At 48.2% G+C, this 27,297-nt stretch overlaps 1 protein-coding gene across 6 annotated transcripts in view; it reads left to right on the top strand.

Annotated features, from left to right (window-relative positions):
• RXRA (retinoid X receptor alpha) overlaps positions 1–27,297 on the top strand; it is a 287,469-nt gene that overhangs the window by 238,128 nt on the left and 22,044 nt on the right. For all 6 annotated transcript variants that reach the window (XM_075905236.2, XM_075905238.2, XM_075905237.2 and 3 more), the window contains 2 exons: positions 3,775–3,944; positions 18,110–18,239. In XM_075905236.2, coding sequence (XP_075761351.2) covers positions 3,775–3,944; positions 18,110–18,239 — 300 coding nt within the window. The remainder of the gene's footprint in view (positions 1–3,774; positions 3,945–18,109; positions 18,240–27,297) is intronic.

Raw genomic sequence — 27,297 nt, forward strand, 5'->3', positions numbered from 1 at the left:
GCAGCAGGCTAATGATACAACTGAAAAGCGTTTGTGTGATCCAGACATACAGGACAAACGCGATTGCCATGTTCCATTGCGGAATCTTTTCACGTGTGTTTGAATTTCCCATATTATTTTGTTACTTTTTGTTGGTACGTGTCATGGAGCGAATTCACCTGATAATCTGATTTAAATGCTTTTGTGTTACGTACAGTGCTGATTTCAATGCAGCAGTCTCAGGCCTGTTATTCCCCATTGACTTCACACAATCAGCTTCAGATCCAGCAACGAGATAATGGATTAGGATAGCTGCTCCCAGTGTTTTCGCTGCATTACTGAGCTTCTTTCAATGAGGAGCAAAGAGCTGGGTGAAATGATGGGGCCGTTTCTCATGGCAAGGAAGGGACGGACGCGCCATGGCTGGAGTCCTTGTGAATGAGAATGGGGTTCTAGAATGTTCTGCAGGAAGCAATGCTGTACTTGGGAGGGACTGAATGAGACGATTCAGTGACTCTTTTTAGGGTTAGCATATTTGAATTTTCAAAAAAGAGGAGGTGTCCAGTTTTCACCCGGACAGTTCAGGATTCAGGTCCCCAGTCCGGTAAAAAAAACCCAGAAAATACATGTGAAATGTCTGGTATTTCCTGTTTCCCTCAGATGGAAGCCCAGCTGGGCCATTTAAAGGCGCAACAGTTTTTTTTTGTTTGTTTGTTTGTTTGTTTTGCTCAACAACTTTGGTTTCCCATTTTTTGTTTTGTTTTTTTTCCCTCAACCAACTTTGCCATGTTCGGGATTTTTGTTGAAAGCATCTGGCAAGTCTACCCTGGAGAGGGAATGTATCTGTATCAGTATCTACCAACTCATGTTATATTCATGTGTTATAATTATATAACACATTTTCCATTTCTAAAGCTTGATTTCTGTGTTCAGAAAGATTAGCTAATGCAATTAGCTACCGAATTTGCTGCTTTCCTAGGTTATTGCTGCTCAGACGGTGTGTGCTGCATTTCAATAGAGAGTGGTGCGAATGACAATAATCAGTAACAACCCACGGGGGCTACGTCTACACTGTAGGCTTCTTGCGCAAGAACTTTTTGTAGAAGAGCTCTTCTGCAAAAAGTTCTTGCACAAGAGCTCGTCTACACTGCCATGTGCTTTTGCGCAAGAGAGCATCCACACTGCCACACTCTTGCGCAAGAAAGCTCTAATGGCCATTCATAGAATGGCCATCAGAGCACCTGTGCTTTTTCTGATAGGGGTTTCTTGCACAGGAAACCCCTATTGTCTGTCCACACATGCCTTTTTGTGCAAGAGCTCTTGCGTAAAAGGCTTATTCCTCGTAGAAAGAGGAATAACTCTTGTGCAAAAAGCCCTGTCTTCTGACTATCTACTGTACTTTTTCTTGCACAAAAATGCGCTTGTAGTTTTTGCGCAAAAACGGCCGGTTTTGCACAAAACCTACAGTGTAGATGTAGCCTTAGTGTTTTTCATCTTCAGAACCCTTTTCAGATCTCAGCTAAGTCATGGTCCTGACATCTTTGTGAGAGAGAAAGATTACCTTCCTGGCATAGATTTGGGGAACTGAGGCAGAAAACATAAGTGAGAAGCCCTTGGTCCCCAGGGCAAACGTGTCAAAGTAAAAACCAGAACGTAGAAGAGAGCCTCTCTCCCAAGTCTGAATGCAGACGACCAGACCATGCCTCTCTGGAGGGGAATAGTATCTTTCAGTCACGTCTGCAGCATCCCATGCTACCTTGGCAAATTAAGATGTTAGGGTCCAAGAGAGGTGGGGGGAAGCCAGCTTTCTGGAGACAGAGAACGTGGGACTGTGCTGAGAACACCTCTGTCAGCAAAGTGGGAATGCACACTCCAGTGAGGCCTTCACATCCGGGTAGGTCGTGCCACGTGGCTGGCAGTGTTACCGCCGCAGTGGGGAAGAAGGGTTGGCGTGCTCTGCATTCCCTCAGAGTCCCCTTGCAAAAAGGCCTTTCTTGATCTGTGGGAGGTCTGGCGGCTGCTCTGGCACTTTCCTGCTGACGTCTTGGGATGACAGCCAGGTAGGGAGGACTGGACAACAAGGGCTGTTGCTCTAGCTTTCCCTATATAATTAAAGGCTTTGCTTTCCAGAGCTGTTTTGTCCTTGGATGTGGTGTGGACAGCTTGGGAGGCTTTCCCTTCCCCCCAGTGTGTGTGTGTGACTCAGGGCTGGACAGTGTGCACTCGAAGGTTCCCATCAGCCAGCTTTTGATCTTCAGATCTCACATGGTGGCTTTTCCCTCTCCAAAGGCCGCAAGGTAGCATGGTGGGGGTGGGGGAAGGCTGGGGTTTGCCTTTCTGTTGTTCTGGAAGCAGTGGTGACTCATTGTCCCGTCTAAAGACAGTGCTAGAGCAGGGGTGGGGAACCTTTTTTGGGTCAGGGGCCCACGACCCACAGAACAATCAGTTGGGGGCCACACCAAAGTGAGAAGCAAAACAAACAAACAGAAACCCCCCACCTCATTGATGTGGCCCCTGACTGAGAAGCAGAAAGACACTTCCCCACATTCCCTTTACACACCAGACTCAGTGTGGGGGACCCCCTGGGCTAGTAGATTTAGTGGGCACGCTAGGCTCTGGGGGGGAGCTAGCCCACCCCATGCGAAAGGGACAAGGCTGCTCAATGCAGAGCACACACATGGCAAGGTAGGGTTGAAATTCAGATGAGCCTGGGATGAGGTGGATGTGTTTTTTGGGTGGAGTGTTTTTGCGTGTCCACAACACATGACATGAAAGCCCTTGACCACACAGTTAGGACTCGGATGAAAAAAGAAACTCCCTTTCAGTGTCAAGGGGGTGACCACGAGGAGAAGGACATGAGTAAGGAGAAGGATTGTCCTGAGGTGAAAGCACAACTGCTGAGATTCTGGGACACAGTTCCTAGCTCTGCCACTGACTTCCTATGCAACCTTCGTCAAGTCACTTTCTCTCTCCCTGAGTCAATGCCCCAGCAATAAAATGGGAATAACAGCGCTGCCTTCCTGTGTGTACCTTGTCTATTTAGGTGCTCAGCAGTATGGGGTAAGGGCTGTCTCTTACTTGGTGTACATAGCTTCTAGCATGACTGGGGTTTGATCTCAGCTGAAGCCTTTAGATAGTACTGTAATAATAATAAGGGGCCATCAAAGTGGAAATTGAGCAGCTGAAAAACCCTTTCTGACCTCTTTGGAAATTAAGCCCACAAAGGTTGGACTGTCTGGGCAGCATGCTTTAAAATAATTACCTTCTCTTTTTTCTCTGGGATTCCCACATCTTGCCACCCAGCAGCCACCTTTTCTCCCCCTATCCCAGCACAGAACCATTTCCTTCAGCTGTGTCCAGTCCCCTCCTTTGCTCTTTACTGCAAGTTCCTTAACCATTTAGTTTCTTTCCAAGAGAGGGGTTCTTTGCAGCTGCCCAAACTCTGGTCAAGAGCATATCTGGGGGTGAGGGGTACCTGGAGAAACCTCTTCAGATTCTGCTCCAAAACTTGTCTGCAGAAACACACATGCCTGGTCCAGCTTTTCTGGGGCCAAGAGAACTGTACAGCGGCTTCTCTCAGAACTAATGCTTGCTTTCTTCCTCAGTTGGGTTCCGGACGCCTGAGACCCCACTGGCCACGGGTTAAGTCAAAGAGAGTCTGGGGTCAATATTCCTTTTGATTTTGAAGCCTACTGATCCTCACAGCTCCCCACATCTCAGAGTTTTAACGTCCCATCCCAGAGCTGAAAACCACAGACTTATATGGTCTCCCTTCTTCTTGGTTTGTACCTGCAGCTGTGCAGGAGGAGAGGCAGCGAGGGAAGGACCGAAATGAGAACGAGGTGGAGTCGACAAGTAGCGCCAATGAGGACATGCCCGTGGAGAAGATCTTGGAAGCCGAACTCGCAGTTGAGCCAAAGACAGAGACTTACATTGAGGCAAATATGGGCTTGACTCCTAGCTCGGTAAGAAATGCCTACCCCTTTTCCCTGTGTGCTAATGCCACCTCTGTTTGGGGGACTGCAGTGGAGCCAATGGGTGGTAAGACCTTGAATGTTGACACTGCAGACAAGCATGGTTAAGGGGAAGGGTAACCTGGGGTGCTGGAACATCAGGAGAGCAGTATTCTAGTCCCAATTCTGCGACACTCTATGTGAGCCTCAGTTTCCCCATCTATAAAATGGGCATTTCCCTTCCTCCTAGAGGTGTTGTGAAGTTAGAATCTTGCATGCCGGTCATATGCCAGTGGTGAAGTGCAGTGGAAAGTTGCTACCTTTCCCCTTAACTATAGTAGGTATTTGTTATGCTGGCTACTGTACAAACAATGGAGTGAAAGCTTCCCTTTGAAAAGCTGGCAATCAGATTAACCCTAGAAACATACCCTTTTATCGCTGAAATGCAAAAACAGCGTAGCTGCTAAACTGCAGTTTTTCAAACACCGCAAATCTGAAACACTTTTAAGATCCATGACACATACACCCCCTCTCTCTGTGTTCTAATTTGTCTGGACACAGAGACATGATTCAGCCCCTGTTAAAGGTTTGGACTCTAGTAGGATCCATTCTGAATAGCAGATGCCCCAGGGCCATAAATAATCCACTTACAGCTCCACCATTCCCATTGAAGAGACCTGTTTTGTAAAGAGCATTTCTTTTTTCATTTAGGTAGGTGTTCTCAGCTTATAACCACTATGGCTTTATAGTTTCTGAATTCCTACTCCTCTGAGAATAGCAGCAATAGGGGAGTAGCAGCAATAGGGAGGGTTCCCCCCACAGCTTGAGCAAATTTATAATTCATTAGACTCACTAGGTGTGGTGAGTGACTGAACCCCATGGGAACACTGGGTTGCTGGAGGACTGGGAAGTCTCCAAGTAGAAGCAACTTGTTGGGGGGAGAGGAGAAATAGTTGTCATTTTACTTTTTTACCCGTGTTGTTTGAGCTGAAATCAGTCATGCATACTGAGTTCACAGCCTTTCTTGTGAAAAAAGGTCCCTGACACAGAAAAGGCAGCCATATGGAATGGCTTGAGAAACAAAAACAAAAAAATGGGATTTCCCTACCGTGAATGGTTTCTTCCTTGGGGGAGGGGCTAAGAACTTTATAAAGTCCAAATGGTGACCTACTTATTCACAGTCTTGCAGGTAGTCAAGTGGGAAGTGTAGGTTTCTTAGGTCCCTGTGCAGCAAGGCTCACAGGGCAATTACTGTAGATTATTTGTATGTAACCTGAATGACAAATTTGAGATCTTTGCTATAATACATTGTAGTTATGTTGGTGCCAATGCTGAACATTCACACTCACGCAGCAGGCCCTGAAATCGTATGATTTTTTTTAAAGTAAGCTAACAAATGTGGGGGAATTTGGGGGTTTGAGCCTTTGAATTTCCCTTGGGTCACACTTTTCTAGCTTTTCTCTATAATTATCAGGGCTACACACTTGTGTGTGTTTAATGAAGAATGAGCTTGTCATGTACTAGCACGACTCTAGTTTCTGGAGCATTAAGAGCCACATCATGTATTGTGAGGTTTGTGCTGAAGTCACGAGAGCTAGCAATGCTGCAGCTGTGTTAATCATCTTGCCTAATATTATTAAGGAGTTGAGAATTTGGTTCTGACTCAAATGACACTGAGTTTGTGCTCCACTTAAGAGAATAAAAAACAGGGTGAAATAGGGTAGGGGGTGAAAGCTAAAGGAAGAAGAAATTATAAGAAAACTTTAGTAATAAATACATACATTGCATATACACCATTCATTTGAGCCAGTCTAGCATTGTGAGAGAAACTATTTCTGTTTCCTAGTAGAAAACACAGGCTGCCTATTAGTTGGAGAAACATTTTTAGTTGTTTGGTTTTTTTGGTTTGGTTTTTAATTAATGTCTCCTTTTGGATACAGCCCAAGTTTAAAAAGTCAGAAGAGAAGATGAGACCTCCTGCTAGTGGCACAAACCCAAATTAAGTGGGGTTGGTTTGGAAAACTGTGCTGGCTGAGCTTTGCCTGGCCTGGATCCTCCCACAGCTGAATGTAGTAAAGAGCCACTGGCTCTGATCATTAACATGAGTAACTTTGGTGCCACTGCTAGCTTGAGGCTCTTGTAGGGCAGAGCCAATGCATAGCGACATGTTTGCAGAATGCATGTGGTCTTCTACTAAGGAAGTCTTTTGTTCTTCTACTCATTCTCCTCCACACCTTCCTCATTATGTGGATGTTATCGTGCACAAGAGTTCTTGCACAAGAACCCACCAGTGTAGACATAGCCTAAGATTGTAATTGCCGTTGTAGTTTATTGTGCTTGGTTCTTACACACAAGGAACTGCCTACTTTATTTGTCTGAGCCCTATGCATTCCTGTGATGTGGCATGAAATGCAGCAGCCCATGAGCTGTGTGCATTAGCACTACAATGGGATGGCAATAATATGTGGAAATACCTTCTTATTCTGTAGCGCCTTTCCCAGTGACCCCTATACCTTGTACTGGATACCTGTGGGAAGCGTGCACTGAAATGCAGCCACTTCTGGGGAGGGGCATGGCAGTTCAAACATACATTACAGAACAACAGCCAGGGATGAGACTAGAAGGGTGGTGAAGCACTGGAATGGGTTACCTAGGGATGGGGTGGAATCTCCATCTTAGAGGTTTTTAAGTTTTGGCTTGACAAAGCCCTGGCTGGGTTGATTTAGTTTGGGTTGGTCCTGCCGTGGGCAGGGGGCTGGACTTGATGACCTCCTGAGGTCTCTTCCAGCTCTGTGATGCTATGAAAGAGGGGGTACCCGGTCTGGTGGTACTTCAGAAAATCACAGAGGAAGCTTCCAGCATATGAACTGCTTTGTGGGCTTGTATCTGATAGGTGAGTGTCGTGGTGCAGGAAACATTAAGGGTGCAGGAGCTGAGCTTGCCTGTCCTCCTCCCACCCCCACACACACCTGCTTATGCACCTCACTGCCTCATCCTGGGGTCGTACCTAGGATTGCCAACACTCCTGGACTGGACAGACCGGACACCGTTGCTACAAATGGTGTATGATCCAGGAGAGCCGGCAACCTTGCTACTGCTAGAGGCAGCTGCAGAGCGGGCAGGACCCCAAGTGGCAGTGCAGCCCGCAAGAGTGGGGGAAGCCTGAGGGGTGCTGAAGCCGGCGGGACCCTGGAGGGGCCACCTAGAGGCTGAGACTGGTGGGGCTGGGTGTGGAGAAGCCAGGTGGAAAACCTGTCGGAGCTGCAGCACACCCCTCCCCCCCTACATCCCTACTTCCCATGCCTGTGGCTCAGTGATCCACCAAACACGGGGCTTCGTTTGACCCATCCGTGCTTGTGTTCCATCCCCATCAAGCCAGAGGGGCTTCCCCGCCGGCAGGCGCTGGCGCGCGGTGCCTCCGTTACTGACGGTGCCTCTGATCCTAGACGTCTCTGTCGGTGATCAGCATTAAAAATACTTTGCGGGAGTTGTAGCCGGAGTTGCGCCGACTTGAAAACAAACCCCAGAGAGCTAAAATAAATGGCTTCATCTGGCACTGTCTCTCCTCTTGCCTCTTGTAGGAAATTGAAAGCTGGTTCCTGCATAATTCAGCGCACATTACGGTGAACAAGGATGCGTGTTGCATCTAAATAGAGGCGGGAGGCTTGTTGAAATGTCCTGTTATTGTCGAGCGGCTCCTGTCAATGGAGTGACATTTGTAGCGGGTTTAGCAGATGTATGAGATCAGTGGCTAAGCGCTGATGAGGCAACCGGGTGGATAGAGAGGCGGGTCTGCCTTCCCCCTCCCCCGGAGAGCTGTCGTGATGGAAAGGCACACAGAGTCAGTGCCTAATAGATACAGGCTAAAATACAAGCTGGTTTCTGTTAGCCCCGTGTGCTACACCCAGCGCTGCCGCTTGGAATTCTCGGGCGGAATGGAATCAGATGTGATTCCAAGGACTTTCTCCTGGGTCGCCCCGGACTGGGATGGCGAAAACAAGGCCCTGTCTGAATGAACCTCTCCAGCAACCTCCCTGCCTATAACCAGATCTTTCCCGCTGTAAACCGATTGGGCGACAGCTGCGTGCCTGCGACCCTTCTGTAGGCTTTGGCTATCCTCTCCCGGGGCTGTGCAGGGATCTGTCGTCTCCAGGGCCTACCCAATCCTGTGTAGACAGGGAAATCTCGGAGGTGGGACCTCAGCATTGCTTTCCAAGCAGACAGCCAGGGAGGAGCGTCAGGGAATTCGCTCCATGCCTGGCCCGCCCACAGAATGTGAGCACACGAGCGAGACCTATGGAGGAGCTCTGTAGGCCGTGAAAAGATCTAAAGTTTCCACTGGCAGGGGCACGCTGGGGAGAGGCTACGCTGGGCTTCCCAGGGATTGAGGGAAATGAGGCCAAGCGTTGTCTGTCTGTTGGCCCACACCAGCATTTGCGCTGAACGTTGGCTGCAGGGAAGAGACGTTGGCAGTCCAGAGCCTCCTGGGTGGCAGGAGACAGCGGGCCGGGGAGGGGACTCTTAGCTGTAAGGAAACACGCCGTTGCCTCACGTTGCACTTGCCTTTCCCGAGCAGAAGGGCTTCCCGCGTACGTTGCACACGCGCTCGTGGTTGTGGCTTAAAACCGCTGCCCTGAAAACACCTGCTCGAAGAACGCTCGTGCCCCAGGGCGGCTATTCAGGGATTGTGGGGAGCTGCTAATTGGGAGGCTGAGCAGTTTCAGTGATTTCACATGGCCCCGGGTTTTCAACGGTCTCGGTTTCACGTGGCCTCCCGGAACACCGAGCAGCACGGGGCTACGTTCGTTGTGGGATTCTCTTGAGGCCTGCACCTCGCGCCACCAGAGCAGCGTCATGGCGCCTGTTCCTAGAGCCGCGCTGGGTCCCATCTGTAGGTAGCTGATCCCCTCCAGCAGCTTGGTAATTAGAAGCTGGGATTAAGGCCTCTTTACTGACATGTGAAAAGGAGGAATTTTATCTCACTCCTCTCCCTTCATGTCACTGCCCTTCCATGTCCGTCTGTTGACCCCCCTGGCTAGGCTTCTGCAGACCTCAGATGGCTTCTTGGGCCCCAAAGGGGGACGCTTATAACTGTGATGAGCCTTACCCTCAGCAGCTCTTGTTTGGCATTTGAAGGAAAGTGTGGAGTCACTGTTTTCTGGAAGATGCTTGCACATTCCTCTCTTTCCAGCAGGATCAGGTGTCGGGCTGTCCTTTCGTTCTGTCATGCGCTGGTGCTTTGCCCTTCCCATTGACTGCGAGGCCTAGGAATGACTTGTCGTGAACGAGGAACCTTTCCAAAGCCTCTCAACAGCTTGTTTTTCGGAGGCAGGCCAGGCTGCTTTACCCGTGGCTCTTCTCAAGCTACAGTGATTAAAATGAGGCCAGTAAATGCAGCAGCTGTTCCCGGAACAGAGACGGGGGGTATAATTAAAGCACGGTGGATGGATTATCAGTCAGCGGCAGGCCTATGCCTTCTCTCTGTGGCTTGTAGGATGGCTGGGCAGAATCCTGACCTGGATGTTGTCTCTGAGGGCATAATCCCTCCAGCCGTGGCCTCCTCTGAGGAATTTTAAACGGAGCACTGCACTGTGAGTGCAAAACATGCTGCTTTTAAAGAATTACCAAAGCCCTGTCCAGGCAGTGAGGCCTAACTGGTAACTTAACACACTGCTCTTTTCGGGAGGCCTTTTCCTTCGGGATCCTGGCAGTCCACTCAAAAGCAAAACAAAATGCAAACCTTCCCTGCGGTATGGATTTCTTGTCGAATACACGTTTTAATGCCTCGCCCAATGTAAGCAAACAGGATCATTGGTCCCCCGTTGGAGCATGTAAACAGTCTCCTATCAGCGCATGCCCCGTTAGGTCAACCAACCATCCCTCACCCATGCACGGTGGCAGGACAGACTCCTGGGTTCTAGTCCCAATTCAGCTCCCGTCTCGCAGAGTGAGCAAGTGCCGAAGGGCCGGGCTTTCATTCTTGTTGTTGAAGTGTTTGGGTGCCTCACTTGAAGCATCTTTTCTTCTTATTATTTTTTTTAATGGAGCACCCCCAAATCTGTGGCCTCTTTTGAATACTGCAGCCTTTGGCTTCTCCCTCCTCTGGCTCTCCCGCCTGTAAAACAAGGATTATCCTGCCCTAGCTCCCAAGGGGTGGATTGTAAGGCTTGACGTTGCTGATGTGAGTATAACCCTTTGGGACTTCAGGCAAACTGCTTGTCTCGCTGTCCCTGCGTGTCTCAGTCTGCAGACTGTGCTGAAAGCTGATCTTTAGGATAAAGCCATTATTTTACCAAGAGAGAAGAGATCAGAAGGGGCCAAACCCTGCACCTGGCTTGGGCCAACTGTGTGGGGGCTGTAGGGGAGAACTTGACTATCTCCTTCGCTCCCTTCCCGCTCCTTGTCGCTCTTTTCAGACTGACATCTGCAAGGCAGAGTTGACAGCAGGGTCCATGTCTACCTTTGGGTCTAGCCGAGGAAACAGAGACCTGATTCCCAGGTACCCTCGTGCCCTTTTCCTCAAGAGGAGAAGAAGAGAGAAAACTCCTAAGCCGAGATTCCTAGCTTCTTAGCGAGAGCATTAAAACCCAGCCCAACCCCCAGCCCTCTCTGAAAGCAGCAGGTGAAAATATTTTGGAGCCTGGTCTCCAAGCCCTTGCCAAATGCTTGTTATTTTTAAGTAGTGAGGACTTGAGCTATTGGCCACCTAGGCAAAAAATGAACATTTCCTTTTACGTGGCGGCAGAACAATCTAGGCAGGCACTTTCAGGAGCAATGTGGCAACACCTTTCTCAGAACAAGGTAAGGTGGTAGAGAGTGGGGGTTTTCTCTGAGCCATCTCATAAAACGGGGAGAGAAGAGGAGGCTATTTTTCAACATTTCAATCGTAGCGTCTTCAAAAACAGGCTTTTCTCTGCTGTTTATTCCCCTTTTGAATGTTTAATGCAGATTCTGGGTAAAATGCAGGCAGTGTAAACATGAAAGGGAAAAATTTAGGGCCTTAACCTCAGAATCTCATTTTTACTCATTTTTACAGCTCTGTTCTTCCTTCAGTTTCTTTACCTTCCCTCTGCAGACTCATTCACTCGTCTCTGGAGTAGCAACTTGTCTCCCACGCTGCCCAACCTCCTTGGGTGCTGATATTAGGAGCACAATTCCCATCTTATTCACTGTGTGGTCTTTAAACATCCTAGTTCCCTTCTTAACAGTCTTTTCCTGTCCCAGTCTACTGCAATGTTCAGGGAAATACCACACTGACAAAGGGATATATTACATCCTCCCTTCTCTGGTCTTTTGTCTCCCTTACAGTCATGGGTTTGGTTCCTCACTCTCTATATGCAACTTCTCATGGACATTCAGGATTACCTGGCCATGTGTGATCACTGTTACAGTAGTAAAAACAAGTAATCGATTGTTGAATATATGTACTTAGATTTCCAGAAAGCCTTTGATAAGGTCCCTCTCGAAAGGCTCTTAAGCAAAGTAAGCTGTTATGGGATAAGAGGAAAAATCCTTTCATGGACTGATAAGTGATTAAAAGATAGAAGACAAAGGGTAGGAATAAATGGTCAGTTTTCAGAATGGAGAGCAGTAACTACAGGATGAACCTCTCTAGTCTGGCACCCTTGGGACATGACTGGTGCTGAACAAGAAAATCTGCCGAACCACCGAAAGTCAACATTATCTAGCAGTATGACCAACACTTCCACTGCTTACTGGGCTTTGAGAAGACATTTAGGGGTAAATTAGAGCTAAATAACAGCACAGAACACTGAGAGCCAGGCCTGGTGGCTGTGGACAAACTTTATGGGACTGTGGGAAACTTTGCCACACTCGTAATATGTGGACATCCAGCTAACAAAAATCATGCCAGATCACGGATGCTGTCAGTGTAGGGAATGCCAGGCTAGAGAACTTCAACCTGTAGTGAACCCTATTCAACATATTCATAAATGATCCGGGAAAAAGGGTTAAACAGAGTGAGGTGGCAAACTTTGCAGCTGATACCCAACTACTCAAGATAGTTAAGTCCAACGCAGACTGTAAAGAACTTCAAAAAGATGTCACAAAACTAGGTAACTGGGCAACAAAACAGCAGATTAATATCAGTGTTGATAATTGCAAAGTACTGCATATTAGGAAACATAATTCCAAGTATATGTATGGGCACTAAATTAGCTCTTACCACACAAGAGAGAGATCTTGGAATCATTGTGGGTAGTTCTCTGAAAACATCCACTCAGTGGGCAGCAGCAGTCAAAAAAGCAAACAGAATGTTAGAAATCATTAGAAAAAGGGGTAGAGAATAAGACAGAGAATCTCTTATTGCTTCTGTATAAATCCATGGTATGCCTACATCTTCAATACTGTCTGCAGATGTGGTCACCTCCGCTCAAAAAAAGATAACTTGGCACTCCAAAAAATTCAGAAAAGGGCAATACAATTTATTAGGGGTATGGAACAGCTGCTATATGAGGAGAGATTAATAAGATTGGGACTTTTCAGCTTAGAAAAGAGGAGAGTAAGAAGGCTTGTGATAGAGGTCTATAAAATAATGACTGGTGTGGAGAAAGTAAATAAGGAGACGTTATGTACTTACTCCCATAACACAAGAACTAAGGGCCACCAAATGAAATTCATAGGTAGCAAGTTTAAAACAAACAAAAGGCAGGATTTCTTCACACAGTGCACAGTCAACCTATGGAACTCCTTGCCAGAGGATGTTGTGAAGGCCAGGTCTTAAAGAGGGTTCAAAAAAGAGCTAGATAAATTCATGGAGGCTAGGTCCATCAATGGTTCTTAGCCAGGATGTGCAGGAATGGTGTCCCTAACCTCTGTTTCTCAGGGACTGGAAATGGGTGACAGGAGATGGATCACTTGATGATTACTGTTCTGTTCAGTCCCTCTAGGGCACAGGCCCAGTGTGGCCATTCTTATGTTAGCTATCCACCACACAGACATCCAGGTTGGGCTGTATAGTCATATAGTAGAACTGGTGCAAGAGCCTACAAGCATTGGACCAACCACACCTGTGTTGAATTTCTGCTCCACTTTCATTAAAAGGCCTTCTCTATTACTCAGTGACATCACGGGGCGAGAGGGGGTCGACAACCTCCACGGATCACGGGGCGAGGTGAGGGGGCCCCTCTATGCTCCCAGACTAGGCAGAGCCTCAGGTTTCCATCCAAGGCTCCATCCCCCACCCTCAGAGCAGCATGGCAATTTAAAAGGCTTGGGGTTCTGATTGTCTGGGGGCCCTGAGGTCCTTTGAATCCCCGAGGCACCTGCTCTCTTTGCTCCTCCCCCCCATTAGCCTGCCTGGGCATCCCCGTGTGTATAAACGTCAGTCGTACATACAGCTTATATCAGTGGTCCCCAACCTTTAGAGGCTCCCGGGCGCCTGAGGGGTGGGGCCACTCACGCACTGGGTGCCCGAGGGGTGGGGGCCACTCATGCGCTGGGCACCCAGGGGGCGGGGCCGCGCGTCCGGGGGCACGCCAGGGGACGGGGATGCTTTTGCATCCGGTGCCAGCATGTGCCCCGGGGCTGGGGCCGCCCGAGCGCCTTGTGCCGTGGGCCCGGGGCCGGCGCTGCCGCCCGAGCCACGCGCCTGGGGCCGGCACTGGCACCACTCGAGCGCTGCGCGCCCGAGCGCCCGCATATGTCCCGGGGCTGGGGCCGCCTGAGCGCCGCGCACCCGGCACCGGTGCATGTCGCGCACCTGGGGCTGGCGCTTCCCGCGCACCGGGGGGCGGGGCCGGCGCTTCCCGTGTGCCACGCACTGGGGGGCGGGGCCGGCCCAGGTTGTTGGCGGGCACACAGAAATGCCCCGGCGGGCGCCATGGCACCACGTTGGGGACCACTGGCTTATATAAACGACTACCCTGCTGTGTACACGAAGACATTCCTGCCCCAAGGAGCTTATACTTGTGGGTCTATACTGGTCTGGATACAAGTACCTTTGCTCACACCGCGTAGCACCTGGCTCTACAGGAACCCCATTGATTTTGGTGGGATGAACCATGGTGCAAAATACTTGTCAGCACAAATAAATGGATCGTGAGCTGAGCCACCGAGTTCAGAGGTTTAGTTCAGGGGTTCCCAAAATGAGTCACAGCCCCATTTTAATAGGGCCACTAAGGCTGGTGCTGGCCCTAGGTCCCAGCAAGTCTGAAGACCAAGCCCCATCAGCTAGGGCTAAGGTTACACCCCCCTACCCCACCCAGGGAAGAAGCCCTTGGGCTCTACTTCGCTTCCTCACCCCCCTTCCCCGGCCTGGGAGGGTGAGGTTCAGGGGAGGGGGGGGGAGGTGTAGTAAATGTTGTCATGAGGCCATTAAATGTCACCTGATTACCCTTGTGTGGAACTCAAAGACTTTCTCTCGACCGATACAAACTGTGCACCACAGGCAGGGAACAGGAGAGATCGAGATGTCACCAAGCCCTGAGGTCCCTGCGGTGGCAGAGCATTCAGTGAGATGTGCCCAGATGATCCCCGCAGGCAATTCACATCCCAAGGTGAAAAGCCTCATGGTCCCAGCCCATCTGAACTCGGAGGGGGAATTCCTTCCGGCTCCCAAATCTGTCCATCAACATGCCGCTGAGCATGTGAGCAAGGCATGTCAGCCAGAGACAAAGAGAGAGAACTTTCTGTACCACCTCAGAACCTTGAACCAACCTGCTGGGGTCCCACCTCTAGCAATAGGCAATTTCTGATGCTTCAGACAGAAAAGGGGGGGGGAGACCCAACACATCACCAGCAAACCTCTGGTCAGTTGTGAAAAAAATTCCTTCTTTATCCCTGAACATAGTGGTTAATGGTGGCAGAATCGGTCTCAAAATGGAAAGCAAACACCAAAGTCTGTCTGATGTATAAACTGCACCAGATTCGTGTGATTTTCCCATGAGCTCCAAAGGAAATAATTAAGGACACATACTCCAGTTTTGTGCAGTGTTTTAAGGACATCGAGGGAACCAATTGCTCTAAGTAAAAGGTGTGGCTACTAAATGGAGATGAATGGTGCTAGGTATGTATAGACAGACACGCACATATTTTTAGAGGAATGGTAGTGTGTGCATATATCTTTATAGATAGACATACACGATCAGAGCTGTAAAAGAAATAGTGGACAATTTTTTTTCTTACTTTTTCTCGAGGGTTGGATAGTCTCATCCAATTTGTAATCACAATCCCACTTGAGCTGTTAGCAGTTCCTTTAAACAGGGATTTGGTCTGTTTAGGCTGCCTGTCCAACTAACGAGCAGATGGTTTTTGTTATTGGGTAGGCTTTCAAGGGAAAGGTTTTTTTTTTCTCTTGCATTAGTGCCCCCATTGTTGTGTTTCGGTGAATTACGGCATTCTGACACTTGGAACGTGTGAACTGTTCCATCCCCTGCAGGAGGAATCTGGGAGAAGAAGCCTTTTTCTTTCCTCTTTCTTTTTGTGTCTGCTTGGTACAGGCAATGATTCTGAAACCCAAGCAGCACCAGTTCAAGCAGGTGGACAACTTGCAGCCTGTCTAGTTTTAGGTGTGGCCCGTGAGACATTTTACCTCTGCCCATGCACAGGCTTGCCAGATTCCCTGGTTTCCATTTGCTTAGGTTTTTTCCTACCAGTATTACTAAAGTGACATGCATGTAAAGCCAGGGCGCGTGAAGTGAGGTGCAGCTGATTGCTCACAACATTGACTGTGAGAGCCAGGCGCTCCCTCTGCATCCAGTCAAAGCGCTGCACATTTTGAATACTGCATACTGATGTGGTCTCCTCAACTCAAAAAAGTTATACTGGCATTAGAAAAGGTTCCGAGAAGGGCAACTAAAATGATGAAGGGTTTGGAACAGGTCCCATATGAGGAGAGATTAAAGAGACTAGGACTTCTCAGCTTGGAAAAGAGGAGACTAAGGGGGGATATGATCGAGGTCTATAAAATCATGAGTGATGTGGAGAAGGTGAATAAGGAAAAGTTATTTACAGGCAGTCCCCGGGTTACATGGATCCGACTTACATCGGATCCCTACTTACAAACGGGGTGAGGCAACCCCGCACTAGCTGCTTCCCCCCAGCAGACCAGGGAGACGCGGAGCGGCTTTTCTCAGCAGACACCTCAGCTTGAGAATAAAGGACTGAGGGAAGTGAGGTGTGGGAGAATAAAACTGAGCTATGGAGAAATGTTTGGCTAGAATTTCCCCTACAATATGTACCAGTTCCGACTTACATACAAATTCAACTTAAGAACAAACCTACAGTCCCTATCTTGTACGTAACCCGGGGACTGCCTGTACTTGTTCCCATAATATAAGAACTAGGGGGTCACCAAATGAAATTAATGGGTAGCGGATTTAAAACAAACAAAAGGAAGTTCTTCTTCACACAGCGCACAGTCAGCCTGCGGAACTCCTTGCCTGAGGAGGCTGTGAAGGCTAGGACTATAACAGGGTTTAAAAGAGAACTAGATAAATTCAGGGAGGTTGAATTCATTCATGGCTATTAGCCAATATGGGTAAGGAATGGTGTCCCTAGCTTCTGTTTGTCAGAGGAGGGAGATGGATGGCAGGAGAGAGATGGCTTGATCATTACCTGTTCTGTTCACCCCCTCTGGGGCAACTGACATTGGCCACTGTCGGCAGACAGGATACTGGGCCTGATGGACCTTTGGTCTGACCTAGCATGGCCATTCTTATGTTCTTATGTTATGTATGGTTCAGTCAGCATCCTCCCCCACAAATTCTAGGAACTCAAGCACAGTTAGCAGAACCAACCATATCCCGGGAGACCCTCTTAGTTACAACAGTCTTGCAGCGACAGAAATGGAGCTCACCATGCAGCCCACTCACAAGCCTAGGCTGCCCTTTGCTAAGCTCGAGTCTGGTATTGAGAGGCAGCATGGTCTATCTGGTGGACAAGACACCGGGCTGGACGTCAGAACGCTGCTGATGGCTTGTCTTGCACAAGTCATGCATCTTTCTCGTCCTCATCTTTCCCTCTCGCTCTTGGTCTGTCTTGTCTGCTTAGACAGAGATCTCTTCAGGCCTGTCTCTCACTGGGTGTAGATACGATGCTTAAGATATGGGACCATCATCTGCATTGCCCCCTAGGGGTGTGATTGTAATGCAGGTAGTAAGTATGAAGATGTGAGAGGCTTCGGGTGTGTCTACACAGCACCCATACCTTGAAATAAGCTTTGCAGTTTGTGTTACTCAATTTGCATAGCTTATTTCGGGTTAATTTCGAAATAACTTACTTCGTCACTTGGCGCTGGCTACATAGCATCAAATTTTGAAATAAAGCACTATTCCGAAATATATTTCAAAATAACGGGCTGCTTCAATAGACGCGGAATAGCTATTTTGGGATATTTCCAGTATCCTGAAATAGCTCCACAGTGTAGACATGGCCTTTGAGACCAGAGACACTGGTCTAGAAGACCAGTGTTTCTCAACCTTTTTTTGCTCATGGCTCCCTTCTGAGCCTCGTTTACCTCTCTGGCCCCCCTCATAGCTGCTGTTAGTTGGAAAAAAAGGTCCATAATTTACCTAATGTTCTGGTTTTTCCACGTGGCCCCCTAGAGGTAGGGCGTGGCCCCTGGGGAGCTATATGGCCCATGGTTGAGAACCACTGCTCTAGACAGCCATGCCTAAGCTTTCAGAATTTGATAGGTGGCTTTGAAGGGTTCTCTCAGGCCAGCTTGCTCAGCACCCACAGGACAAAGCCAATTTGGCTGATCTTAGGCTCAGGCAATATCTCATGCCTATTCCGAATTTCCAGGTCTCTGTGTAATGGGATAGCAGTAGTACAGTAGGTGGAATCTATATCCGGAGTGGCCAGAGATGAATCCATTAACTCTCAGTGTCAGAACGGCTCGTTTTGTGTGGACAGGTGGCCACGTTCCATTTTTCAGCTGGTGTGTTGCCTTAAACTTCCTCCTTTAAGGCAAATATTAAATGTTTTGCTTTGCCACCCCACAGCCTGGCACTACACTGTGGTAGTGAGGTGCCTAGCCTGGGGTCATAAATAGCCAGACCCACGAGTCTTCATCTTGAGTCACTCTACTGCAGCGTAGTGAGCTGTGAGAGACTTGATCTTGCTCCTCAGCTTCCTCAGAAAGGATCTTCTCTGGTCCCTGTTCATCGTCCTGTGCTCCATTGTTCTGCCTCATTGTAAGTCTTTTTTCTTTGCAGCCTAATGACCCGGTAACCAACATATGCCAAGCAGCAGACAAACAGCTCTTCACCTTGGTGGAATGGGCAAAGCGAATTCCCCATTTTTCAGAACTGCCCTTGGATGACCAAGTCATCTTACTCAGAGCAGGTAAGAGGGATCTTAGCACGGGAACTTAGGAGGAGGATCCCACCCGGGCTAGCTGGCGTGGTGGGATGCTTTGCCAAAGACAAATGTTACGCAGCTACCAGCTGACGGCTACTAGTGACTCCCACCTTTTAGTCACCAATGATTCATTTGCCACGAAGGACTCACACATACAGAATGGGAAGCGACTGTCTAGGTAGGAGTCACGAGCGTGACACTGTTGCAAAAAAAGCAAATATGATTCTGGGATGCATTCACAGGAGTGTTGTGAGCAAGACACGAAAAGTCATTTTTCCACTCTACTCGGTGTTGATGAGGCCCCAGTTGGAGTATTGTGTCCAGTTCTGGGCACCACATTTCAAGAAAGATGTGGAGAAACTGGAGAAGGTCCAGAGAAGAGCAACAAAAATGATTAAAGGTCTAGAAAACATGAGCTGTGAGGGAAGACTGAAAGAATTGTATTTCTTTAGTTTGGAAAAGAGGAGACTGAGAGAGGACATGAGAGCAGCTTTCAAATACCTAAAAAGGTGTTACGAGAAGGAGGGAGAAAAATTGTTCTCTTTGACCTCTGATGATAGGACAAAAGACAATGGGCTTAAATTGCAGCACGGGAGGTTTAGGTTGGACATTAGGAAAAACTTCTTAACTGTCAGGGTGGTTAAACACTGGAATCAATTGCCTAGGGAGGTTGTGGAATCTGTTACTAGAGATATTTAAGAGCCGGTTGGATAGACATCGACCAGGGATGATCTAGATCAGGGATGAGCAATAATTTTTAAAGGGGACCACTTCACAAATTTCTGAAGTAGCCCCGGGCCGCCTTAGAAGGGCCGGGGCCTCAGCTGGAAGGGGCGGGGCTCTCCCACCCACAGACCGTTGGTTTTCCTAGAGGTGGGGGTGCATATGAAGTTTCCCTCTTCTCCACCCTCAGCACATAGAGAGGATGTTGCAGCAGGAGGAGATCTCATGTGCCTCTCCTTCCCCCAGGCCAATCAGGCCTCTCTAGCCACTGTGCACCCTTGGCGGGGAGAGGCTTGGTGGACTCTCCTGTCCCCAGTTCTCGATTGGCCTGGGGCTGGGGGAGTGGCAGGGTGGCCACGGGCCAGATCCACTGGCTTGGCAGGCCGGATCCGGCCCTTGGAGGTCCCTTTGCCCACCCCTGATGTAGATGGAGCTTGGTCTTGCTTAGGGATGTAATAGTGTAGTCGATTAATGGATAAGCAAAAGCTTATAGGTTAATGCTATAGACAACACACATTCCCCCACCCCTACCAGTACATTTTTTAGCAGGCTGGTCAGCAGCCTGGCTTAGTCCTGGCTTACGCCTTGTACGGGACCTACCTCTGTTGTGGCTCTGCATTTAAAGTGTATTAGGAGCCAGGCAGTCAGGCAGCCCAGCTCAGTTCCAGCTCATGCCAGGTCCAGAAGCTCAGCCTGCAGGCATCCCATACTGCTGCCTCTGGATCAGAGGCAGCAGCACGGGGTGATAAGCATCTGGTTCATGAGGGGAGCTGGTTTTTAAACTGGCTCCCCTCATGGACCATCTCCCTCCTGGCACCCTGCTGCTTCTGATACATACCCCATGCACTGGGACTATAGAATAGATGAGTAACCAATATGAATTCATGAGGTTAATCGACTATTCAATTAACCGATATTTAACATCCGTAGTCCTGTTGTGAGGGCAGGGGACTGGACTTGATGATCTCACGAGGTCCCTTCTACTTCTAGTGTTCTAGGATTCTCTGATTTAAAAACCAGTAAGAAATGAATCTCTGAGCCTGCTCCATAGTGTTGAGCTAGCTGCCAGTTAGCCCAAGAATCACTGGGTCATCTTTTCTGTGTGTGTGTGTGTGTGCGCGCGCACATGCGCACCCACTCAGCACTCCCTCTCCAGGTCCTGCCCCTTCACCCAAACTCCTGCCCCAACTCTTCCTGCGCCTGCACCACCCTACTCCTCCCTTTCCCCCCCAAGCCTCGGTTCCCACCTTGCCTCTTTCCACTCCCTTCCCAGAGCTCACTGAATCCTCCCTCTCCCTCCCAGAGCCTCTTTGCTTGATTTCACAGACATAAAATGTGTGATCAGAATTACAAACAGACGTGGGGGGGGGGGGGGGAATTCCCATCCTTTCCCACCCACAAAGATAAAAACAGTTCTTCAGAATCCATTCCGAATTGCCTCTCCCTGCTGAGGAACTCATGGGGGAGGGCAAAAAGCAGGGAGTTGTTAAAAGATGCCTTCTCCTCCTGGATGGATTTCAGACCAAAGGCTGGAAGGTATACACCGAACTGCAAGCGGTGAGAATCCCAAATGAAACCTTGACAGGGGCAGGTTTGGGCAGGAGACTGTTTGCATAGCTCTGATCGTGGGATAAGGTAAATATAGCAGATGGAAAAGGTGTTGGCTTGTCATCACAGAGCATTTTGCCTGCCTGTTACAAGTGGATGGATACATTATCATATTAAAATCGCCTTCAGCAAGTGGGAAAGTTAATATTAAGGAAGAAATTGGAAAAGAAAAACACTTTGAAACGCCACTAAAACTCCTAGCTCTGTACTTCACCATTAGTACTCTTTGGGAAGTCAGAAATCGAGGCGCTGTTAGAGGAATGGTGAATTACAGCACTGCATGGGGTCCTGTTAATGGCTAAGGCACTGGACTGCGACTTGAGAGATCGGGTTTCAGTTTCTGGGTCTGTTGCAGACTGTCCTTGGGCAGGTCACTTAGACTCATGTTTTTAAAGGTATTTTAGTACTAAGCTCCCTTTGAAATTGGTCTCCGTGCTTCCGTTACCCATCTGTAAAATGGAGATAAAAATGCTTCCTTTGTTTGCCTTGCCTACTTACATTGTAAATTACCTAAGGTGGGGCTTGTCTTTGTGTATGTACAGTGCCTTGCACAGCGGGACTCCATCTCTACTGGGGCGCCTTGGTGCTACCAGGTATATATTATAATAATACTAACAGCATCCCGGAGAACAGTGGTACCAGTTCCTCATTCTGAGCAGAAAGTGCAATAGATGGGGGCAGGGGAAGCATCAGAATGGAATGCATTAGATCAGGCCTGGGCAAAATACGGCCCATGGGCTGCATCTGGCCCACCAAGCCACCAGATCCGGCCTGAGGATGCTACAGTGAGCCCAGGCAGGCTCCCCGCCTGCCTCGCCCCACCTGCACGCCACTAAGAAACAGAGCTGCGGCGTGGTTTCACTTTAAAAACGGAGCCCAGATGGGAGAGGGGGAAGCTTTAGGAGTTGTTCTCACCCCCAGTATAATCCCGCTGGCCAGCTTCTGGCCAGAAACTGGCCAATGGGAGCTGCCTGTTTCAATAAGAGGCAGCCACGAAGCACAAGGGGCTCCTAGTTATTCACAGAGCACATGGCTGCAGCGTATGCGGGGCGGAGCAGGCAGGGGGGCTGATTCAGGAATGGGCTGCTGGCTGGTAAGTCTCCTGGCAGACCTTGCCTCTGGCAACCCAGCCCTTCCCTTCCCCAACCTTGTTCCCCCCTACTCCACATACCCAAATCCTCTGCCCTCCCTCCTGTACCCATACCTCCTCCCAGTCGAGCACCCCAATTCCTGCCCCCGATCACAGTCTCCTTCTGCCCAACCTCACAACCCAAATCCCTGCACCCTCTCTTGTGCCCCCGTTCCCTGCTCTAGGTCACAATCCAACCCCATGCACCCAACTCCAGTGCCGCAGGTCACAACTGCCTCCTTCACCCAAATTCCCTCCCTTCCCCCAAGCTCCCTTCTGTACCCAGCCTCCATCCCAGACCCTGCACCTCCTCCATTAACAACTTACCAAATTCTTGGAGTGGCCCCCAATCAAAAATTATTGCCCACCCCTGCATTAGGTCTTTCATCCCTAAGGAATGGTTTTACATCTTGGGTAAATGCAATAGGATCAGGATTGAGAATGTGAGAGCTGGGGACGAAAGCATTCTCAGCCGCAGGGACCCACCGACGGACCAGACTGTCAGAGAAGATTATGCACGTTCGGAGTCTGCTTGTCTTTAGGAAAGATTGCAAACACCTTCTTCTTGAGAACTCTGCTCCACGAGAGCGGGAATGAGTCGCCACACATCAGCCAACCGCAAACAGCTGAAAAGAGAATCTCAAGCAGTTTTTACCCCCCGAAGGGAGAAGAGCCAGTGACACCATGAAGTACATGAGGAGATGTTTGTGGGGGCTGTTGGGATGTAAAAATCCATTTAAGCCAGTTAATTATTGAACTGTAATTATGTAACTGGTAAAATGTGCGGCTGGGATCGGGCCAGTCTGCCACGGGTGAGGACCTGCTCTTGCCGACCGGGGTTCAGCCACGCCGTGGGGACGAGAAAGGCTCCCTCCACTTGGCCCTGCGATTAACCGGTTACTGGGTAAGCATTCTGGCAAGACTAATGCTTATTGGATAACCAGTACCCAGTCACCCCTAATGTGATTTTTGCATGGCAGATGATTAGATACTCTGATGCTGGATGTCAGGATAAAATCCAGGGATAAGGACTAGTGGGATGTTTTTTTACAGAGGTGCATTTCCAGAGTTATCAGATTCCCTAATTCCCCATCCCTCCCCTCCTCAGTTTTCTTCTTTGAAAAGCCCGCAGAATTTGTACCCTTTCTTGCCCTGGAATAACCCTAATTTCGAGGCTTCCCTGTAGTGTGGACACGCTAGTTTGAATTTGTTAAATTGGGAGTTAAGTCAAATTTACTAATTTTGAAATAGTTTCCTAGTGTAGACATGGCCTGAGTGATGGTCTAAGAGGGATTGCCACTCTCATGCTAAATTTGTAGACCAAATAATATCTTGTGGCAATGAGTTCCACAGTTTAATGACACATCTAAAAAATATTTCCTTTTTTTCACTTTTGAATTTCTCACCTTTTTATTTCATTGGCATTTAATTGGATTGCCACAGTAAGTCATCAGTTTCATCTGTTGGTTACCGCAGTTGTCTGGGAATCCGGACTCTTTGGTTCTCTTCCCAGGCCTGCCCCTCACTGAGATCTAAGGCAAGTCCTGTAACCTCTTCTTTGTGGTCCAGCTGATGCATCTATAATAATGCTTCCCCTAATTTCCATGAGTGTTGGTAGGATTAGCATTTGTAAAGCACTCGCAGGGCCTTCTATGAAAAATGCAAAAAGGTTTATTTTAAAAAGGCTTCTCTAAGACCTCCTGGTAGCAAAGTATTTGGGAAATTATCTCTACGGAAATGGGATCTGCAAAAATCATAGAGGAGAATGATCGAATCCAAACAGTAAACTAAGAACATAAGAACGGCCAGACTGAGTCAGACTAACTGTCCATCTAGCTCAGTATCCTGTCTGCTGACAGTGGCCAGCACCAGATGCCCCAGAGGGAGGGATCCCAACAGCTAATCATCACATAATCCCTTTCCTGTCACCCATTCCCAGACAAACAGAGGCTAGGGACACTATTCCTACCCATCCTGGCTAATAGCCATTGATGGACCTAACCTCCATGAATCTATCTAGCTCTTTTTTTAACCCTGTTGAAGTTCTAGCCTTCACCACACCCTCTGGAAGCAGTAAAATATATTCTGTTTTTTGAAAAAATAATCATGGCAATGTATCTCAGTTTTGTAGAACCCAAATTTAGAACCTGAAGTACTTGCTGCTGTCTCATTTCAGCTATATACTGGTGTAACTCAGGAGTGACTCCTTCAAAGCTAAAGGCTTGTACGTGTGATCAGCATTAGATCCATTTTCTGTGAAGATTCTTTCCCTCCCACCACATTTCTTTGCAGTCCATCTGTATTGACTTTTCTGGTTCAAACTCTTAATTCTCTATGGCAGCCTTATACAATTTACCAGCTTGGGTGAGACAAATTTTACAAGGGCTGCTCCAAGAGGCAAGACCAGAGGCAGCCATCAACTCTATAGCACCGTAGCAATATAGACTCCATCATTGATCTGATCTTTATCATTGTGTGAACGTCTCCTAAACATGTGCCAAAAAGGTTGGTTCTACTGAGAAAGGCAGGGCGCCAGAACCCTGGAACGGCAGCACCAGGAACAGCTCCAACAGAGAATCAAAATCCAAGTGTCTCTTTCAAGTGGGGCCTCAGATAACCTCCCTAAAGTCTTTTAACTAGTGGCTTTATCTATTATTGAGTGCAGAGAGCGGCCTGCTGAGAACAGCTGCCTATGAAATATTTAAGTATTAAAATTTAGCTAAGAGCATCGGTCGGCTTCATCCAGGCCTCCTCTGTGGCAAAATTAAATGGAACTTGCGGCTTCAGAAGAGCAGGCGGTAGGCAGGCCCTCAATCAGCCATGCCATGTAATCCTGAATCATTTAAAATCCACCCTCTTAGAACTTTCTCAAGGGGGAGGAAAAAAATCCACGTTTTTTTAACCTGCTTTCATGTTGTTGTTTTGCCTTTCCAAGTTTGAAGTCGCAGTTGAGATGATTGAGGTAACCTGAGGTGGCCCTGAAGCTTAGACACTGGGCGGGCCAGAGGTCTAAGGCAGGTTCTCTGTTTGCTGTATAGGGCATGAGGATTGGCTCATTGGGTGCATCTAGACTACGTTCTTTCGAAAGGAGATATGCAAATTGGGTGCTAATTTGCATATCTTCTGATCGCTTTTTTGAAAGCTTTTTTTTTTTTTTCGAAAAAGAAAGCAGTTTAGATGCAGTTCTTTCAAAAAAGGGGTGGGTTTTTTTTTTCAAAAGAACCGCATCTAAACTGCCTTCTTTTTCAGAAAAAATGCTTTTGAAAAAGCGATCAGAAGAAGATATGCAAATTAGCACCAAATTTGCATATCTCCTTTCAAAAGAAGAACATAGTCTAGATCTACCCACAATGACTTTTGGAGATGCTGTGAGTTTATATGCTGGCCTCTCCACTCTCAGGTGCCTAAGTTCACGCTACAAGTCTTGAGTTTGCTTACAGCGAGAGGAAAGCCTAGCGAGATGGGACAGTCTTATGATAAAGCCGTGGGGATTCAGGCGATCTAGATTCTTATGGGATCCTAGGATGTATCTGGAGAGAGATTTCCAGTCGAGCTGGGGAAGCAGCAATGCCATAGCATAAGACACTGCTCAGACCTCTGGAAGATGGTGAAAGTTCTGGTCGCCGATGTTCAACAAGGTTGAATTCGGACAGGAACCAGTTCAGAGATGGGCCACTAGCAGGATCAAGCAAAAGGAGAGCTCATCTCATGAGAAGAGACTGAAAGCGCTTGGCTTGTTTAGCCTTGCAAAAAGAAGGCTGAGAAGGGGTCTCTATAAATGCATGGTGAGAGAAGAGCTACACAACAGTGTTGGCACAAGAACAAATGGGGATGAACTGGCTATGGATAAATTCAGGCAGGGAGTAAGATGGGTTCAAACCATTGGAGGAGTGGAGGTCTAGAACAGTCTCCAACAGAGGCTGGGAGGGCAAGAACTCTAAGTCATCCAAGTTGGGTTATAACCCAAGACCGCCCAACAGTAAGGCAGTAGACTTGATGACCCAGATGGTTCCTTCTAGCTCCATGTTCCTAATGCCCAGTTCTTCCACAGATTTCTTGTGTGATGTTGGGTAAACCACATAATCTGTGTGCTGGGATAATGCCACTTTATTTTTCCTCATTCTTTGTTTTGTTTGTTTAGATTGCAAGCTCTTTGGGCAGGCACCGTGTCTTAATATGTGCATGTATTCTAGTGCGCTTAACTGGACACCTCCCGTTGATTGCATCCACCAGGTGCTAAAGAAAAATAAATTCGGCAGATTATTTGACATTTCTCCCTCTTTGAAATAACAATGCAGATGTCGACTGATCTTCCAAATTGATCACACCTTTTCAGGCATGGTGTCCAGGCTTTCAGGCATAAGGGCCAGGACTGGACTAGCATGGGAGGTGCAGAGCCATAGGGGAAAATGACAGTGACTGGCAAGGTGCAGTTAGTTGTGACTGAGATGCTTTGGCATAGCTGTGTAGTCCTGCTAAGGACTGGCCTAGCAGCCAGGCTGTAAGCCAGAACTGAATTTCACTATTTAAAGCTGTGTGCAAAGTCTGGGTCTGGAATGGCAGAGGATCAGGATAGGACGTGATGTGGCTACACAGAGGAAGTTCACATGACACCTTCCAGAGGGATCCCACCGATTCTCCACCCACTGCAGAAGTTCACACACAGCTGTAAAGAATTGTTAATGCATGTTCCCTATTCCGGCCTCCCTATCTTGCCTGTGTTCCCTCTTGTGGTATGTAATGTCACAAAGTCCTCTGGAGCTGCCAGCTCCTTCCCTGTAATTAGTCAAATAAATGTTCTCTTAATTGGGGTGGAAAGATCCTCTAGCTACTTAGAAAGCGTGGACTTTATCCCTTGTATGTAATTCTAATGGCATGCTTTGCTCCTACCCCTTAATTGCAAAAGTGTGTAAGTATGACAACCCCTAACCAAGCGACTCCCCAGCATACTTGGATCTATTATTGCTGATATAAATCGCAGCCACCAGCAGAAGTTGTTTTCTCCATGACATTGCTCAGCAATGCCTTCTACAAAATGGAGGGGTTAGTAGAGAAAATTTTCTTCTGTGGCTATCTTGCTTTTCCATCTTGACAACATGTTGCTGCAGTTCATCTGGATACCAACACTGGGCAATGCACGCCTCTCTTTGGAAATGGGCATATCTACGGGTTAGTGTGTAAAGTTACGGTGAACATTTGGAGGGGGGGCTAGAATTTGAGTCCCCAGCTTTCACCAGTTTGCAGCTCTGTCAGATGAAGGAATCAAATACTTTGCACATCTCCAGCACCTTTCCCACTCTCTTTGTGAGACAGGACAGTGTAGTGAGCCCGGTTTTACAGATGGAAAAACAGAGGCACACAAGATTAACTGACTTATCCAAGGTCACACAGCAAGTCAGTGGCAGAGCCAAGCAATTGCAACACAGCCCTGGCTCTCTGCTTGACGCACTCTACCGATGTGTGCCTTGGAAATATCAAAGGTGGTTAGGAAAAGATGGGTCTGCTTGTAGAGCAGTGTTCCCTATAAATTTGTTCTGTCCATGTGTAGAATAAATTTTGTTATGTGCACTAAGGCAGGTGCAG

The sequence above is a fragment of the Pelodiscus sinensis genome, chromosome 23 (genome assembly GCF_052426305.1).
Source record: "Pelodiscus sinensis isolate ZL-2025 chromosome 23, ASM5242630v1, whole genome shotgun sequence".
NCBI classification, from domain to species: Eukaryota; Metazoa; Chordata; order Testudines; family Trionychidae; genus Pelodiscus; species Pelodiscus sinensis.